This window comes from Camellia sinensis, chromosome 4 (genome assembly GCF_055761805.1).
Source record: "Camellia sinensis isolate YWXY chromosome 4, ASM5576180v1, whole genome shotgun sequence".
Lineage (NCBI taxonomy): Eukaryota > Viridiplantae > Streptophyta > Magnoliopsida > Ericales > Theaceae > Camellia > Camellia sinensis.
In genome coordinates this window covers 212,089,024-212,106,782 of record NC_138964.1, presented here as the reverse complement: position 1 = coordinate 212,106,782, position 17,759 = coordinate 212,089,024, and the positions used below count along the sequence as shown (strand labels likewise).

General features: G+C 47.7%; 1 protein-coding gene across 1 annotated transcript; it reads left to right on the top strand.

Annotated features, from left to right (window-relative positions):
• The first annotated feature begins 14,639 nt into the window (after positions 1-14,639).
• Positions 14,640-16,305, top strand: LOC145824427 (protein MAINTENANCE OF MERISTEMS-like). Its single transcript, XM_082924081.1, has 3 exons — positions 14,640-15,290; positions 15,418-15,579; positions 15,673-16,305. The coding sequence occupies exons 1-3, from the start codon at positions 14,670-14,672 to the stop codon at positions 16,303-16,305; spliced, it is 1,416 nt and encodes a 471-aa protein (XP_082780207.1). The 5' UTR covers positions 14,640-14,669.
• The last annotated feature ends 1,454 nt before the right edge of the window (positions 16,306-17,759 follow it).

Here is a 17,759-nt window from a genome sequence, read left to right as displayed (position 1 = left end):
ACAGTATCAACGGTCTCCCCAGCTCTGGCGGTGACAACACGGGTGGGTTCTGTAGGTACTCTTTGATCTGCTCAAAAGCTGCTTGACATCGGCCGTCCCATTGGAATTTCTTTCCTTTCTTCAGGAGACCAAAAAGTGGTTCACAAGTCAAGGTTAATTTAGAAATAAACCGTCTTATGAATTGCACTTTACCCAGAAAGCCTCGCACCTCCTTTTCAGTCCTTGGTGGTGGCATTTCTAAGATGGCCTTGATTTTGGAAGGGTCGACCTCGATGCCCCTTTGTGTGATCAGAAACCCTAGCATCTTCCCCGCTGTAACACCAAACGTGCATTTCTGGGGATTCAGTCGCAACCGAAACTCTTTGATCCTCTGAAAGAATTTTTGTAAGGCGGTGTAGTGGCCCTCTCTATCTTTGGACTTGACAATCATGTCGTCCACGTACACTTCGACCTCCTTATGGATCATATCATGCAATATTGTAGTTGCTGCCCGTTGATACGTAGCTCCAGCATTTTTCAACCCGAATGGCATCACTCGATAACAATATGTACCCCACGGGGTAGTGAACGCAGTCTTCTCCCGGTCTTCGGGTGCCATCACTATCTGATTATAGCCTGAGAAACCATCCATAAACGAAAGCAAGGCGTGTCCTGCCGTGAAATCTACCAATTCGTCGATGTGCGGCAAGGGGAAGTCGTCCTTCGGACTGGCCTTGTTCAAATCTCTGAAGTCTACACAAACCCGAATTCTGCCGTCCTTCTTTGGCACCGGGACTATGTTGGCCAACCAAGTTGGATATTCAGATACCAGCAGGAACCCTGCGTCAATTTGTTTGGTGACCTCTTCCTTAATCTTGAGGGCCCAGTCCGGGCGAATCCTTCTGAGTTTCTGTTTGACAGGGCGGGCCTCTGGATCAAGAGGGATCCGGTGCTGTACAATCTCAGGATCGATCCCAAGCATGTCTTCATAGGACCACGCGAAAACATCTTTGAAATCTTTTAATAAAGCGACTAAGCGCTCGCGCTCCTCTGAAGACAACGTGGACCCGATCTGGACCAGCCGCGGGTCCTTCTCAGTACCAACATTCACAGTAGTGATTTCATCCATTAAGGGTTTAACAAATCTCTCCTGCTCTTGATCGATTAATCGTTGCAAAACTGGAGGAATTTCTTCCTCGCTGTTTTCAAAATTTTGAAAATCTTGATTTAAGCAATAAATCAAAGGCACAGAAAAATACTCGGAAACCACATCCACATCATTCTCATTAAATACTTCCAAGCCGTCAGATTCCTCTGTTACAACAGACTCAAAAGAAAATGAAAAAGACGACCTAGACAGGACTGTGGTATCCGGGTTATCACCCCCAGGAATACCGGACTCAGACTCAGTCGAGCTGGAATCTGATTCCGACGCAGAAGATTCGGTAGAATCAGATTCCGGCTCACTACCTGACCCGGAACTGCTAGATAAAAAGCCTTCTTCATACTGCCAGATGAGAGAAGGTGCGATAGATGCATCCAAGATCGGTGCTGGAAAGCCCGCAGCTATTTCATCTCCAATCACAGAAACCGAAGAGTTATCCCCCAAGCACTCTTGGTCGATCGGAGGATCTGATAGTAGACTCGCCAGTGCTACCCCCATTTCCAGCTCTGTACTCTCGGGATCCACTGCTTCACATTGCTCAATCTCAGTTGGTGGGTCTGTCTGCGCTTCGGCAACGTCATCCCCAGATAATTGTTTGTTGAAGAAGATTTCAAAACCAGGCACGCGCTCCCCCTTTGCGTTTAGCCATGGCTCCGGGAAGCCGCAGAATGGAAAATCTTCCCCCTCCCGGACGAAACGTCCGTTTAGGGTACCCCAGATGGGCCTGTGCATTAAATCAAATGGCTTCCCGACCTTCTTTGCTCTGGCCCTTCCGGCCATTTCTTTCCCTTTCCTTACCCAATCCTCCTTGGTGGGCAGATAACCCAGTCCAAAGGCGTGGGGGTTGTGTGGCACTTCGGCCAACACTGAGACGCCCTTCCGGCCGCTTCTCCCTAATCCCATCCCAGGGGTATGTTTTAGCTTGTTCATGAGGTATATGGATTGTGCACTAACATACATGCCCTCATTCGCAGCCATGACATTCTGCACCACTTGAGCCTCGGCCAAAGTGAACCCCGACAAAAACACATCCTCTGTGCCGTGCTCGATCTCCAAGACGGGTGTAGACACCTCCGGCGGCGGATGGATCGATGAATTTCCAAAAACGATTGCTACCCCTTTCCCGTGGGGGTACTTTAGCATCTGATGTAGAGTGGAAGAGACTGCTTTGACCTGGTGCAACCACGGTCGCCCCAAAAGTAGGTTAAAGGTTGCGGGAACGTCCAAGATATGAAATTCAATACTATGTTGTCCTGGACCAACCTTGGTTTGAATTTTAACAGTCCCCATCACCTCTCTGCTGGTATTATCGTATGCTCTGATCACTTGGGTGGTTGGGACGAAATCTACGGGCTTCAACCCGATTGCATATGCCGTTCTGGTCGGGCAGACATTAATCGCAGACCCGGTATCAACAAGTACCACCGGTATCCACTTATCTCTACATTCCACAGAAATATAGAGCGGTTTGTTATGGTTTGTGCCCTCAGGCGGTAGCTCCTTGTCTGAAAAAGTTAATGCCGGGGAGCCTCCTCCCGGAAAAACCAGCCCGACCAGCTGTTCAGGCGTGGTGTCTATGGAGAGTTTGGACTTGTCCATGGCAGATAGGACAGCTTCTCTGTGTACTCGTGATGCCATTAGCAGTCCCCAGATGGAGATGTCTGCTTGTATTTTCTTTAATTGTTTCAACACAGCCTCGTCTTCGATCTGCTTCTCCTTCTGTCTCTCCGCTTCTCTGTCTTTCCCAGATGCCTCGGGTTGGTCTATTTGTGGGGGCTTGAAGTACCGCCCACTTCTTGTCATGTGGTCCACTTCATCTAGATACCAAGTATCATCCGGCTGGTTATTCCCCCAGTCTTCATCGGTGTGGGCAAGACACAAATCGTCATCTTCCCACCACATTCCACTGGCAGTCAACAGACACCTGTCTGGCTCCGGTCCACTCGCACTCTCAGTGCTCTCTGTCCATATGCTCGCAGCATTGCTTGTCTTTGTGCACACAGCACTTTCGGTCCCCTCAGGGCCTTTTGCCTTTCTGGCTCTCTCGGTTTCCTCAAACTTTCCTTGTTCCAACTGCGTCAGTACAGCTGTTTGTTCAATAGTTCCCACATCCGTAATGCCCATGTCCTGAGCGGAATTCTTAACACCGGCGCTCTCCGGCGGTACAACTTGATTTTCGGCCGTTCCGGCCACAACTGATATTTCTGCCCCTGCCGGGCTCTGTTTTGGTTGAGCTTCCCCCACTGCATTCGGTTGATCTTCGAGCCATCCCGTGGCCTCCTCTGATCCCTCATAATCATTCCAGTTAATGGACGCATCCTCCAGCTCCTGATCATCGAGAAATTGCAAGTTAGCAAAGTCCTCTTCTACGGTTGTCGGCTCATCTGTCCATAGCCCAGATCCATCCCCCCGGATCATGCATAGTTCTCCTGTCTCTGGCAATTCTACACTTAGCCCAATTCGGCTCATTGATAGGATGTACTTGCTTGGATCATAGGCTCCCTCAGCAAAACTCTGCCCAGTCCCAGATTCAACAGACTCAGTCTCTCCCAAAATCTGCCCTGCCCTGCCTTCGACGGTCACCACCATCGGTTCTGGTTGGGTTTTGGAGGTGTCCACCATGCACAAGAAGTCAGTGCAATCAGGGAGGAGCACCTCCGGCTTGGGTAGGTGGGTGGGGGTAATGTAGATGCTAGGATCGTAAGATGCGACCCCAGTCTGGATAAAGTTAATTCTTTTGGGAGGAGGAGCTTGGTTATGTGATGGGAGAGGGTTGGTCGTAACATTGGGTTGGTCGGGAGGTGCGATCACCTGTTTGTCAATAAGATCTTGGATCTCATGACGCAGTCTGTAACAACGGTCGGTGTCATGACCGTGTTGTTGGTGGTATGCACAGTATTTTGACGGGTCATATGAGGGGGGAAGTGGATTTGGTAATGGCTTTGGTTCTAGGGGTTTTAAATGATTCTTTCTGATCAGTATTCCTAGAACTTTGGTCAGAGGCATATATAGTGGAGTAAAGGTTCTTTGGCCTCGTGGTTGGAACCGGCTGTTGGCTTGTGTGTTGCTTCCGGACGCGCCGGAGAATGGTGTGGCAGTCATAGGTCTTGGAGGGGGAGGGGGAGTGGTGGCGACCATACCAACTTCCGAGGCTCTCGTATTTGCAGCGCCGCTCGGGCCTGCATTGTTATTGCGATTGAAGGTCCTCCTCGGTTGTTCTCTGTCCTGGTCAAACAGTCCTTGCCTCATAGCATCTTCTATTTGCACCCCCATATCATGTAAATCTGCGAAAGTAGGGAAGGGGACCACAATCATTCTTTGCATTAACTTCGGGTGGAGATTGCACACAATCATCCGAATTTGATCTCTGTCAGTGGGCCTTAAAGTCATCGTCGACGCCTTTGCCCTCCATCGGATCACAAAGTCCGAGAAAGATTCCTTGGGCTCTTGCCTCGTCGTTTCAAGATCGCGGGTTGTGATCTCGATCTGAGTGTTGTATGAATATTGTGTGACAAAGGCCTCAGCCATCTCGTCCCAATTCTTCTTCACCTCATCCGATAATCTTGCGTACCAATGGGAGGCCACACCCGACAGGGTTCGGCCGAATAGTGAGAGCTTCTGTTGTCGTGTTAGGCCCATTGGCCGCAAGACATCCGCAAACAGTCGGATATGGACCATGGGGTCACCAGTCCCGTCAAAACGGTCTATTTGTGGCATTTTGAACCTATCGGGGAGTGTCACGGCCTCCTCGGTATATCCATCTCCGATATCCGGCATAGCCTTAGCCCCTTGGGATTTCTTAAAGAGTTTCTCCAATTTGTTCAATTTCAGAGCCGTATGATCAACCTCGACCTCGGATGGAGAGTCCGGGTGATTGGATGTATGAACCTTGGACAGTTGTAGTGGAATCGGGGGCGGTGCTGGCCCCGTTGGAAGACTCGTGTCCTCTTGTAAATTTTGGACAGTCGGTACAGTATTTTGGGTGTTCGGAGGAACGTCCTGAATAGCACGAGCCTTCTCGGGTAATGGGACCCCCGCCGGAGGAGGGATTTGTTGTGAAGCAGACGCTGTGTTCTGTTGTTGCAATCTGGTAATCAACTCAGCCTGTTGGGCCATGACTGTGGCCTGCTGTTTGGAGAATTCCGCTTGACGGGCGGCATCATCGTGCATCTGTTTCATGCTCTCCTGCATCTGGCGCATTAGAGCCTCTATCCCCGATGTATTCTGTTGCTCCATCTGCCTAACTGGTATGTCTATTTCTGCAGCAGTAATTGAGACCTCAGTCCTATAGTCCTCTGATGGAGTAACCCACTGCCCTGACAACCTCTGTTCTGACACACTGCGCCTTTTCGGCTTCCTTCTGATAACAGGGGGTAGAGAATAGAACACTGGCTGTCCGTCTATTAGATCCTCAGATCGGTGGAGTCGACGACCTCGTGTCCAAGGTGCTTGGGGAATGCCTGTTGGGTCGGAAGCAATCGTGCTAAAACTGACCTAGCAAAAGATAAATAAAGCGAAAAGGAAATAAATAAACAGATAAACAGGCAGCATAATAGCTTAACGTAATATGCAAGACACACAGTCGGGCATAACAACACATAGTCAATAAGCTGAAATATACACTGTCCTCAAACACTGATTATCATCCCTGTATCACTGTTCCCTAAAACAGAATCTGATATCCGCAGATAAATAATCCTCAAATACTGGCTGATGCCCGCAGGCTTGATACCCGTAATACAAAACTGATGCCCGCAGGCCTGATGTTGACAATACTGAACTGATGCCCGTAGGCCTGATACTGTCAATACTGGACCATAGCCCGCAGGCTTGATATTCAAACTCATATACTGATCTGATGCCCGCAGGCCTGATACTGCCAATACTTGAACTGAAACCCGCAGGCCTGATGCCCACACTCATATACTGATACATGCATTCCTGTAGAGACGCACTCTAAAGCACATAACAGATAAGCGAGAGCCAAAACACCCCTATGTTGGGGTAAGGTTTCCCTGTCCTATTTTGTCAGGAGCTAGGGTTTCACTATGCACACAGCGGTTTCAAACAACCTATAAACGAGTAAGCAACCTGTCCTAATTTGGAATAGTCACTATGGATTCGAATATGCACTAGGCCGAATGGTCAAAGAGGGTGCCCCGGTAAAACCGGGGTTTGTGTTCCCATACTGGCAGAGCCCACAACCGGTCAGCCTTATGGTCATGCCTTGACAAGACAAGCCTCCGGCAAACCGTTCAGGAATAGCAGATGGCAAACACGGTGTCCTAGGCGCACCAATGCAAATGCAATGCAAAGAAACACACAAATGTAGTCAAAAACAGATATCATGAGTTCGAGTCAAGTTCTCTAAATCCCCAGCAGAGTCGCCAGAAACTGTAGACGTCCTCCGAACGCCCCGGGAGGGTTTAGCTCCCGTTCTGTTCATTTGGGGTCACTACAGCTCGGACTCTTAAATGTCACGGTTCCTAATCTGAACCAAAGAGTCCAAATCCGGCAAATCGTTTTTGAGAAACTGATTTTTGAAAAAAGTAGTGCCAAACATGGACTACTTTGCCAGATACAGAGTCGCCACCTAAATATTTTATTTTGGGAAATTTAGGAAACCCTGACTCGGTGCCAAAAGGCCACGTGTCCGTCATCACCAAAGTTGCCTCGGCTCGGGAACTTGGGTACGATTGGGGAAGGTCACTTCGTGAGCACCCCCGCTCGCCCGGTCATAGACCGGTCTCTACTAAGCATGATATCAATTCTTGAAAACATTGTGAGTTCTTATCCGGTTTATTAGCCTAGATTACTATGTGATGCGCACAGCATATAAATATAGACTGGATCGCCCGAATTGGAACAAAACATTTCATGTTTGTTTTTGAAAGTGGTTTGCTACCCACAGGTAAGTTTAAAACATTTGATGATTTATTCCAATTTAAGTAACTCAGCCTTCACCCACAGGCATTCAGGCAGTTATATCAAATAAGCACATAGCCTCATGGTAAACATGCTATTCATGGCAGCACTCACACGCATGCAAGGATGCTAAAGCATAAAACTTACCGGGTACTCCAAGCCAAAACAGAAACTATATTAGAAATCATGCATGATCCTAAGTATACAGAAATGCCTAATGCAACACATGCAAAATGCAACTTATAGCAGGCTCGGCTATTCTAAGATGGTGTATGAAATGCTACAATTACCATGTATTCAACTTTGAAATTGAAAGTACAATGCAGTTAGTATGATGCGCCGAGCCCGGTGCATGCTATACAGATGAATGATGCAAACATGCTGTCATACTGTATGCTATTTGAAATATGCCCTAATCTAACCATCAAAAGCGGATAAATAAAAGGGAGAAAGACGTGAGGTTGGAAGGCATACATCACACTCACGCACACTTATTACAGTTATGCCCTCGCACAGAGGGTCCGAATGAATAATACAGTCCGAATATTACAGTCCCGAATAAAAGAATATTACAGTCCGAAATATTACAAAATCCTAATTAATTAATGAATTAACTAAGAAAGCAAATAAAACTGGCGTGCAAGCCAGGGACTGCCTTGCTTCTGGCGGATGATGCATGTCCGGGTTGTCTTGCGCGGAAATCCACCGAAATGCCCCTATTAGCCTCTGTTTACACCTGTCCTTGAAATGCGCGCCAAGTCCCAAAAAGTTGTTGATTCCTGATTTTGCTGCAACAGAGAGCAGGAAAGGGGCATAGCAATGTATTTGCACAGATATATGCATGCCTCGATCCTCGTGCCACCAATCACACATACCGAGGCATGATGGTCGAGGAGTCGAAATGCACAACTCAATATAGGATGAATGCACATGAAACTACAGCTAAAACCTAACTCCATCATGGATAATCCGGAGTGTCGGTGACTGGGGAATTGAGACACACTCCGTCACTCGGAGTACGAAATGTACCTCGTTTCCCGTGCCCGGGATAACTCCTATTCCGGACACAATGCAATATGCATGATATGCATGAAATGCAACTAAGATATAGTCCTAACATACACAGAATGCTATGAAAATGAAATGCCTCGAAGTGCGTGCACATGGGCACGCAAACCGAGAAAATGACAGAATGCAATCGAAGATACCACCTAGTATGCACAATGCTATGAAAATGAGGTGCCTCGAAGTGCGTGCATGCGGGCACGCAAACTGAGGCGATGATAGATGTCTCGAAATGCGTACACGTGGGCACGCAAACCGAGGCGATGATAGGTGTCTCGAAATACGTACACACGGGCACGCAAACCGAGGCGATGATAGGTGTCTCGAAATGCGTGCTCGCGGGCACGCAAACCGAGGCGATGATATGTGTCTCGAAATGCGTGCACACGGGCACGCAAACCGAGGCGATGATAGGTGTCTCGAAATACGTGCACACGGGAACGCAAACCGAGGCGACGATAGGTGTCTCGAAATACGTGCACACGGGCACGCAAACCGAGGCGATGATAGGATGCAATGAAATGACATGAAAATGACAAATGGACTTACACCAACATGAGTGAGCCTCAGCCACACTCACATCGGATGCCGTCGGATAAAAATAGAGTGCCTCGAAATGCGTGCACACGGACACGCAAACCGAGGCGATGCTAAAATGACATGGAAATGACAAATGGGCTTATACCAACATGAGTGAGCCTCAGCCACACTCACATCGGATGCCGTCGGATAAAAATGGAGTGCCTCGAAATGCGTGCACACGGGCACGCAAACCGAGGCGATGATAAAATGACATGGAAATGACAAATGGGCTTATACCAACATGAGTGAGCCTCAGCCACACTCACATCAGATGCCGTCGGATAAAAATGAAGTGCCTCGAAATGCGTGCACACGGGCACGCAAACCGAGGCGATGATAAAATGACATGGAAATGACAAATGGGCTTATACCAACATGAGTGAGCCTCAGCCACATTCACATCGGATGCAGTCGGATAAAAATGGAGTGCCTCGAAATGCGTGCACACGGGCACGCAAACCGAGGCGCTGCTAAAATGACATGGAAATGACAAATGGGCATATACCAACATGAGTGAGCCTCAGCCACACTCACATCGGATGCCGTCGAATAAAAATGGAGTGCCTCGAAATGCGTGCACACGGGCACGCAAACCGAGGCGATGATAAAATGACATGGAAATGACAAATGGGCTTATACCAACATGCTAATGGAATTTCAGCAACAAAATATGGGGGAAAACAGTCCCGAAATGTAGCGAAATGATACCAAATGCATGAAATTGTCCCGAAATGCAACATTAGGCACCCGAAATGGCCTATAGCCATGCCAAACATGCACAATATGGACATGCAATGCAAAGACAGAAGCTAGACAGTCCCAAAATATGCACTTTCATAGTTATAAACATGGCCAAACAGCAAGTATAGGTATGGCAAAAATAGCATGCAAGAATAGGGGCCAAAAGAGGGGTAATGAAGCAAGTGGTATAAGAAAAACTCAAACTGAAAAATTTCCTTCTATAACACTGAAGATGAACCAAAAATATGGACATTTACAGTATATGGCAGACCTCAAATCAGTATACAAACATGCTAAAAATGTGATGCAAAACAAGGCTCAAAAGGTGCTATAACATGAAGTATATAAAATAATCACCAAACAGAAAAAAAGTGTGAATGAAACATGAAGTATAGGCCAAAATAAGACCATTTTCAGTTCGGACCAAGGTCTAAAAATAGAAGCAAAGAGGGCTACTAATTTATGCAAAAATGGGGCCAAATAGGGGATATAACTACAAGTGACATATGGAAACACCAAACAATGTTGAGCCCTTCTCCAATGTTGAAGAGGGGCTCAAAATATGCCTCATATCAGTTTACAACATGCTCGAAAGTAAATTTATCATGGGTCAAAAATAGCATGCAAAAGTATGACATACAAGATGATCAATGAAGCAAGTGTATTATGGAGGGCTCAAACAGGGTTGAGCCCTTAATGAGAAGTGAATATGAGCTCAAAATATGGCCCTTTTCAGTTAGGGCCGAAGCTTGAAACCAAAAATAAATGAGGCTTAGAAATAGATCAAGGAAAAGGGTCAAAAGGATCAAAGTGTAACTTACCCTTGAAGATCCAAGCTTTTGTTGCTTCTTGGGTTGATTTGCAGCTTCTTTAGCCTTCAAGAATCCTCCCTTGCTGCTGGAAATGAGATGGTGATGGTAGAGCTTGGTGGTGTAGAAGGAATGAAGGTTAAGAAGTTAGGGTTTTTTGGAGAATTGAGAAGGATGACAATGGAGTTTAGGGTTTGTGCTTGGAGAGGAATTTTTCTAACCCTCAAGAAGAAGACCCTCAGCTGGTTATAAGGTCAAGAAAGGGGTGTAAAAGGGGGGTGAATTGGAGAGCATAACTCTCTCCCAAAATATCCCCCGGATACTGAAAATATCTGGGGGATATTGCCCCACAGCTGGAAAGGGTACAGTGCAAGGAAGCTGGCCGGCCTCATACTTTTGCTGGAGGTGGCCGGCCGGCCATACCCCCTAGCCGGCCGGCTAGGGGTCAAAAGGGTCAAGGAGCTTTTCTGGCCGGCCAGATATTGGGGAGGTAGCCCTATGTGTGTACAACACAACCATGTAATTGAAATTCCAAGAAAGTGGGCCCAAGGGGTTCAACAATGGCTCGGAAAGAGGGGGTCAAAAGGGTCAAGTTGACTTACTGGCCGGCCATGAACTTTTAGGGGCCTCTCAGGTGTGTACATCACAGATATGTGGTTCAAAGTTCAAGAAAAAAGGTCCAAGGGGTTCAACATTAGCCCGGAAGAAAGGGGTCAAAAGGGTCAGGTGACCTTAATGGCCGGCCACCAACTTTTAGTGGCCTCCCAGATGTGTACATCACAGATATGTGGTTGAAAGTTGGCAACACTAGCTCTAAGGTATTCAACATTAGCCCGGAAGTGCGAAAAACGGGCGCCGGGAGGCTCCGGAAGAGAAATAATTGGTTGCTGCAACAATTGCTGGCCTCCCACCCTTCAGTGACCTTCCCTGTGATAAAACAGAGGTACCTGCCAAAAATGAGCGAAAACCGTTGCAAAACGAATGTTCCGGAGCCAAAACACGCAGTTCGGGGTCCCGGAAATGGGCTGTTAAGCACCGAAAATTGTATTCGACCTCGAAGTGGGTTTCTCAGCCCCCAGTGTCCCTCAAAATGGATGAAATAGGATGTATGCCAAAAATCAGAGCAATAGGAGATGGTTAAGCGGTCCCGAACCGAGGCACACGGCCTGACGGCTCCGAAAACCGGGAACCGGACTCCGAAATGGGCAAAATGGCCTACGGCCACCAAATTTAGCCTACGGACATTGAGAGATGGTCTACGAGACCTCTCCCTCCCTTCAGGAAAAGAAACAGAGAAAATCGAGTCTGGTTCGCAAACCGAGACAAGGCACAGAAAAGGGTTCGGAAGTCCGGAGGCAGGGCTTACGGCCGCGACTCTGAAACTTCTGAACGAGCACATTATGCAACATCACCAAGCGCTCAATCGGTGACGTCTGAGTCTTAAGGTCGGTCAAAAATGGGGTGTCTACAGTTGCCCCTCTTTGACAGAACTCGGAAGTCACAAGTGACGGGAGTGAATGTCAAAGCCCAGAGACGACCTATTTTTGACAAGGCCGAAGACTCAGACAAACATACAAGATAGACAGAGATGTGCCCGCAGGCATGCCCGCAGGCAGGGGGCAAAATGCAAATGATATGCAAGAAGCCGAAGGTAACCCAATGATTATGCAAATGCAGCAAGCTGTAATGAAGCAAGTATTCGCAAATAGATGCAACAGTTTTAAGCAAGAATACAAAGCAACAACTACATTTCATGCAGTTAAGAATGCGGAGGATTATTCAATCTCCGCCATGTCTCACACGGAGAAGATACGATACCTGCGCGATTCGTCTGGTCGCACCAACCTCAATTGAACCGTACATACAATATCGTGCCTGCAAAAGAGAGAAATTGCAACAAGTACAATATGCTAACAACATATATTTGATGTGATTCCGAAAGTTCAACATACGCAGTGCCGGTGAGTGAATGTATCGCAATGCAAGAACGGAACATGCGTGACAACATATGCTCAAACACGGAGGTATGCCAATATCAAGAAATGTACATGACAATGTGAGTATGCCCATGAGAATGCAAGATATGTGCATGATAGTACAAAATGAGTATGAATCAGGGTGTTCATTTGCCGTGAAACAACGAGTACGGAAAAACGTGTTTCGGCAAAGGTAACTCGATCACGGCCTCCGATCTGCTTCTTTGAAAGGTTACGACTCATTCAAAAAGAATACACTTTGATTTCGATGAATGATGATGAGACACATGTCAGAACTTGAAACCGAAGTCCCGACGGAGCAATTTCGCGACCGGAAGTGTACTTTTCTTGAACTTTTTCAGGTCCCGGGAACTCCGATCTTCCTCAAAATTTGCAGAGAGCTAGGTGAGCATGTGGAGAGCATGGCCGGCCACTTATCTTCCCAAGGGGGGGTGTCCAACCGGTTTCCATTAAAGTAGATGGCTGGCCGGCCATTTCTGCAAAAAGCAGATGGCTGGCCAGCTAGAATTAGAGGCCGGCCGGCCATGCCCTTTTCCCAGGGGCATTTTGGTCTTTTCCCCTCCTTTTTGCATGCCTTTTCAACCAAGGCTTGAGGCCTATAAATGGCAGCCGAACCTCACTTCATTTCTTGCCTCTTTCAACACTTTTCTCTCCAATTTTGAGTTTTACGCGTGTTTTCCAACGCCTCGCGCAAATTGTTTTCGTAAAAACACTTAGTTTTAAACACTTTGGAGCGATTAAATTCCGGCTTCGGAGCTTCTTTTTGCATTTTCACCACTTGAGGTAAGTTCATCTTAATATTTAGAATATTTTCTCGGGAGTTGACTTTTGTTGACTTTTTATTTCCCGAGAGTTGACTTTTGTTGACTTTTTCCAATTTTTGCTCATTTTGCTCATTTTTGCTCCCCTTTTGCAGATTCTTGAAAATGGCGGGCAATTCTGCTCATGGCGGAGGTTTTCCAGGTGCCGGAGATGACTTCGATCCCATGACTCTACCTCCGAGGACCCGACCTTTCATGCCCGAGAGGTACCGTCCGGCAGCGCACGTCCTCCCTCGTGCCGTTTTCCGTCATTTTACCAGTTTTGACGAGAGAGCACCCGCGGATCTGCTTCTCAGAGAGCCGGAGCAGCATCTCTCTCACGAGGCCCGAGAGGTATTTACCTCATCTTCTGTATTTTACATTTCGCACCCTTGCCATGCTTAAACATTTAGCTTGTGACATAGTACTTTCCTTACATCTTTGAACATGTAGTTTCAACGTTCAAATTTCTGAACACTCGGTTCATTAATTAATTGCGAACACACAGCCCACATTAAAACACATGGCTCAAACACTGATTTGTCGAACACACAGCCCGAATTCGAAAGTGAACACACAGCCCACACTTTAAATGGAAGTTGAACACGCAGCCCAAACTTCAAATTTTCTGAACACACAGCCCAGATAGATAGTGAACACGCAGCCCACAATTTAACTGAAAGTTGAACACGCAGCCCAAAATTCAAATTCTCTAAACACGCAGCCCAGGTAGATAGTGAACACGCATCCCAAAATTCAAATTCTCTGAACACGCAGCCCAGGTAGATAGTGAACACGCAGCCCACAAATTAACTGAAAGTTGAACACGCAGCCCAAAATTCAAATTCTCTGAACACGCAGCCCAGATAGATAGTGAACACGCAGCCCACAATTAAACTGAAAGTTGAACACGCAACCCAAAATTCAAAATTCTCTGAACACGCAGCCCAGATAGATAGTGAACACGCAGCCCACAATTAAACAGAAAGTTGAACACGCAGCCCAAAATTCAAAATTCTCTGAACACGCAGCCCAGATAGATAGTGAATACGCAGCCCACAATTAAACTGAAAGTTGAACACGCAGCCCAAAATTCAAAATTTTCTGAGCACGCAGCCCAGGTAGATAGTGAACACACAGCCCACAAATTAACTGAAAGTTGAACACGCAGCCCAAAATTCAAATTTTTCTGAACACGCAGCCCAGGTAGATAGTGAACACGCAGCCCACAAATTAACTGAAAGTTGAACACGCAGCCCAAAATTCAAATTCTCTGAACACGCAGCCCAGATAGATAGTGAACACGCAGCCCACAAATTAACTGAAAGTTGAACACGCAGCCCAAAATTCAAATTCTCTGAACACGCAGCCCAGATAGATAGTGAACACGCAGCCCACAAATTAACTGAAAGTTGAACACGCAGCCCAATTCATTTCATCGGCACACAGCCCATTTCATTTCATCGGCACACAGCCCATTTCATTTCTTCGGCACACAGCCCATTTCATTATCATTGGCATACAGCCCATTTCATCTTATTATTGACACATATATTCATTCTGAATGCAGGGTGGTTTCCGCAGTGTGCGAGGATATGGTTCCACCATGGCACGGGATTGGTATGCTGAGCTCCCGGAGGGCGTCAGAGACTTAGTAGACTTGGCGGGGTTTGGCCCCTTCTGTGTCGGGTTGTCACGCTGTCCTGCCAGGAGGACCTTGATGGCAGCTCTGGTAGAGAGATGGTGGGACACCACCAATTCCTTTCATTTCTCTGCTACCGGGGACATGACTATGACCCCTTTTGATTTCGCTGTATTGACCGGCTTAGACGTCGGAGGTTGGCCCATCCCTTACGACGAGGATATGGGTGAGTGGGAGGCCGCCTGGATGTATCTGCTGGGGGCTCGCCCACCTGTTGATAGGGTTTCAGGGAGAGTCAGATACACTTGGTTCTCCTCCCATTTCCGGCGGGCGGAGATGGTGCCCGAGACTCCCGAGGAGACGGAGCAGTACGCCCGTGGTTTCCTGATGTTCCTCTTCGGGACTACCCTGTTCGCCGACAGAGGGAACACCATTGGGCTATACCTGCTGAGCGCTCTAGTCGACCTATCACAGGTCCAGAGATATGATTGGGGTGGCGCCGGCTTGGCTACCCTTTATTTTTACATGAGCGCGACCTCCCGCGGGCGGGGCGATTTGCTTGGCGGCTACTGGAGAGCTTGGGAGGTACTTTCTGTCCCCTTGATTTACATTTCTGCTCTTCATTACTTGTACATTGCACATACAGCGCACTTTTACAGTCTGCATTTTGCTCTCAACATTTCGTACTTACATTCTGCACTGCTTTTCTTAGCTATGGGCTTATGTATACTTCCCATCGTTAGCCCCAGAGCTGGAGGTGGTGGGGATTCCCGTGACCCCATATTCATTGATATTTGAGGGCCCGCACCGGGCGAGGCCTCGAGAGACCCTGGTTCGCCTGCGACAGTACTTCGACACTGTGCGACACTCAGAGGTACTTCAGAACTTTCAGTTCTTTTCATTTTCATCTTTGACTTGCTCTGTATATTCTCGTTTTCTGATTGGTTTATACATTTATCATCCGCAGATTACTTGGCAGCCTTGGGCACCCCTGGGTGATGATCTCCTACTTCAGTATACCGGAGCGTCAGGCATCTCCCGGTATAGGGTCCTGCTCGAAGGGCCAGTCGGCAGAGTCTGGTTCCTGGGGGAGCGCTTTCTGCGCCAGGTACGGGGGTATCTTTCTCAGGATGTTCCCGCAGTACCTCCAGCTAGTATGCGGACCGCTGACGGGCTCTCTTACTCAGAGGTAGTCGGCGCCATGCTGGGCAGCGATGCTTTGCTATATGTTGCGGAGGGGGACTACGCCACCTATCGTCACATATATTTGATGCCTCCATTGACAGAAGCTCATATTCCGATGATGAGACCTGCCGGTATGTCATCCTCGGATCAGGCTCGGGCTCGAGCTACAGACATCCCTTCTTCTAGCCGGGCTGGCACATCTAGAGGTGGGAGTAGACCGTTTCCTCCGACTCCGTCGATTCATCCTCATCTGGGATGGCCAGATATGCCTACTGAGTTGATGGCATGGCAGTATGGGGCTAGCTCTCCGACTCCGATCCCACTAGAGCCTCCGATGCCCAGTGATCGATACGCCATTGATCCGGACTCACCGCCGGTATGCTCCACTTTTTTCATTTATCATTCAGATGTTTAGACATTCTTTTGTTCACTGATGATTATGAGCTCATTTTTGCAGCCATCGCGAGGGTACATGGAGGAAGTGGTTGGGCTGGTGGCCACGCTCGAGGGCATGGTCCTACGCAGGGAGGCACAGTTGTCTGTCGCGGGCATTCAGGTACCCTTCAGTTTTCTGGCATTTATCATACTTCTGATGACATGCTGATTTCTACTGCATCGATAGACTACTTGTGTAGAGCACATCTGCCACATACCCCACTTGTACACTGTATTTACATGCACCCACTTCATGTAGCCTTTGCTTATATCTGTATCCTGATGTACATATTTGGACTGATGTATTTGAATTGAACTTTTTGTTTTCAGATGCCTTCTTGGTCCGGTCAGCCGCAGACTAGGCCATCCGGGCCTCATTGGGGAGTTGGGCCATCTGAGCCTTTTCAGGGGGCGGGGTCATCTCGGCCTTCCCGAGGAGCCGGGCCATCTAGGCCTTATCGAGGAGCTCGAGGGGGGCCTGTCCGCAGACGCAGGGCTCATGTTGTGGAGGTGGAGCCTGATGAGGAGGAGGAGGAGGAGGCTACCGACCGTCAGTTCGAGACATCTGTTGAGGAGGGAGGCTCCGGTTTTGGCTCGGGGAATAGAGGCGAGGCTGAGGAGGACCCTGAGGATGACAGCTCCGACTCAGATGATGGTGTGGAGGTCGTCCCGCAAAAGAGGACGAGGCGTGCTTCTCGTTCCCGCTCCCGAGGATTTTGATGTTGCTATTTCCTGCTTTATTTTTCTTTTACTAGTAGTTTGTAGCACTTTGCACATTGTTAGGCAGTTTTATTTTTGTAAAACTTGTACCTTTATTTGTTGTAAAGCATGATGAAATGAAATAGCTTTTGAAAAGGTGTTTGTATTTTGAACTTTTAGCATCATATCGCATCAATTTGTTTCGCATAAGAATGAATTTGAGTGGTAATGCGTATTGTGTAATCACCAAGTCAGGTAGTGAACCGACGCAACAAACTAAACAACTCAACTTACTAAGATATAACAGAATCTTTAGCAAGTTTACAACTCGATAAGCAAAAAGCAATAACACAAATAAACAAGACTTTAACAAAAATTGCTTAAACAGAGAGCAATGACTCAAATACAAAACACGTCCGCTCGACGAACAACTCGATAAGCAAAATGCAACAACTCGATAAGCAAAACTCAACAACAACAAAGTGTACTTCTGAGGATCTGGGCATCGGAACGCGTCTGAAATGAAGGCCTTCGACTCTCCCGTTGCACGGAAATGCTTGGAGTTCTCCTTCGAAGAGTAAAACAGGGCCGAGGAGACACACTGCAGCATTGCCAGCCATCCCTGGGAGCTGGCCGGCCATTTTTGCAAAAAGTGAATGGCTGGCCAGCCATTTCTGCAGAAAGTAAATAGCTGGCCAGCCAGAAAAAGTAGCTGGCCGGCCATTCAGTCCTGCA

Bases quoted from the DNA above. Each gene is read 5' to 3' on its own strand.
- LOC145824427 (XM_082924081.1), top strand. From the start codon at position 14,670: ATGGCACGGGATTGGTATGCTGAGCTCCCGGAGGGCGTCAGAGACTTA. The intron at 15,291-15,417 runs GTACTTTCTGTC...TGCTTTTCTTAG, and splicing joins GCTACTGGAGAGCTTGGGAG to CTATGGGCTTATGTATACTT. The intron at 15,580-15,672 runs GTACTTCAGAAC...TATCATCCGCAG, and splicing joins ACACTGTGCGACACTCAGAG to ATTACTTGGCAGCCTTGGGC.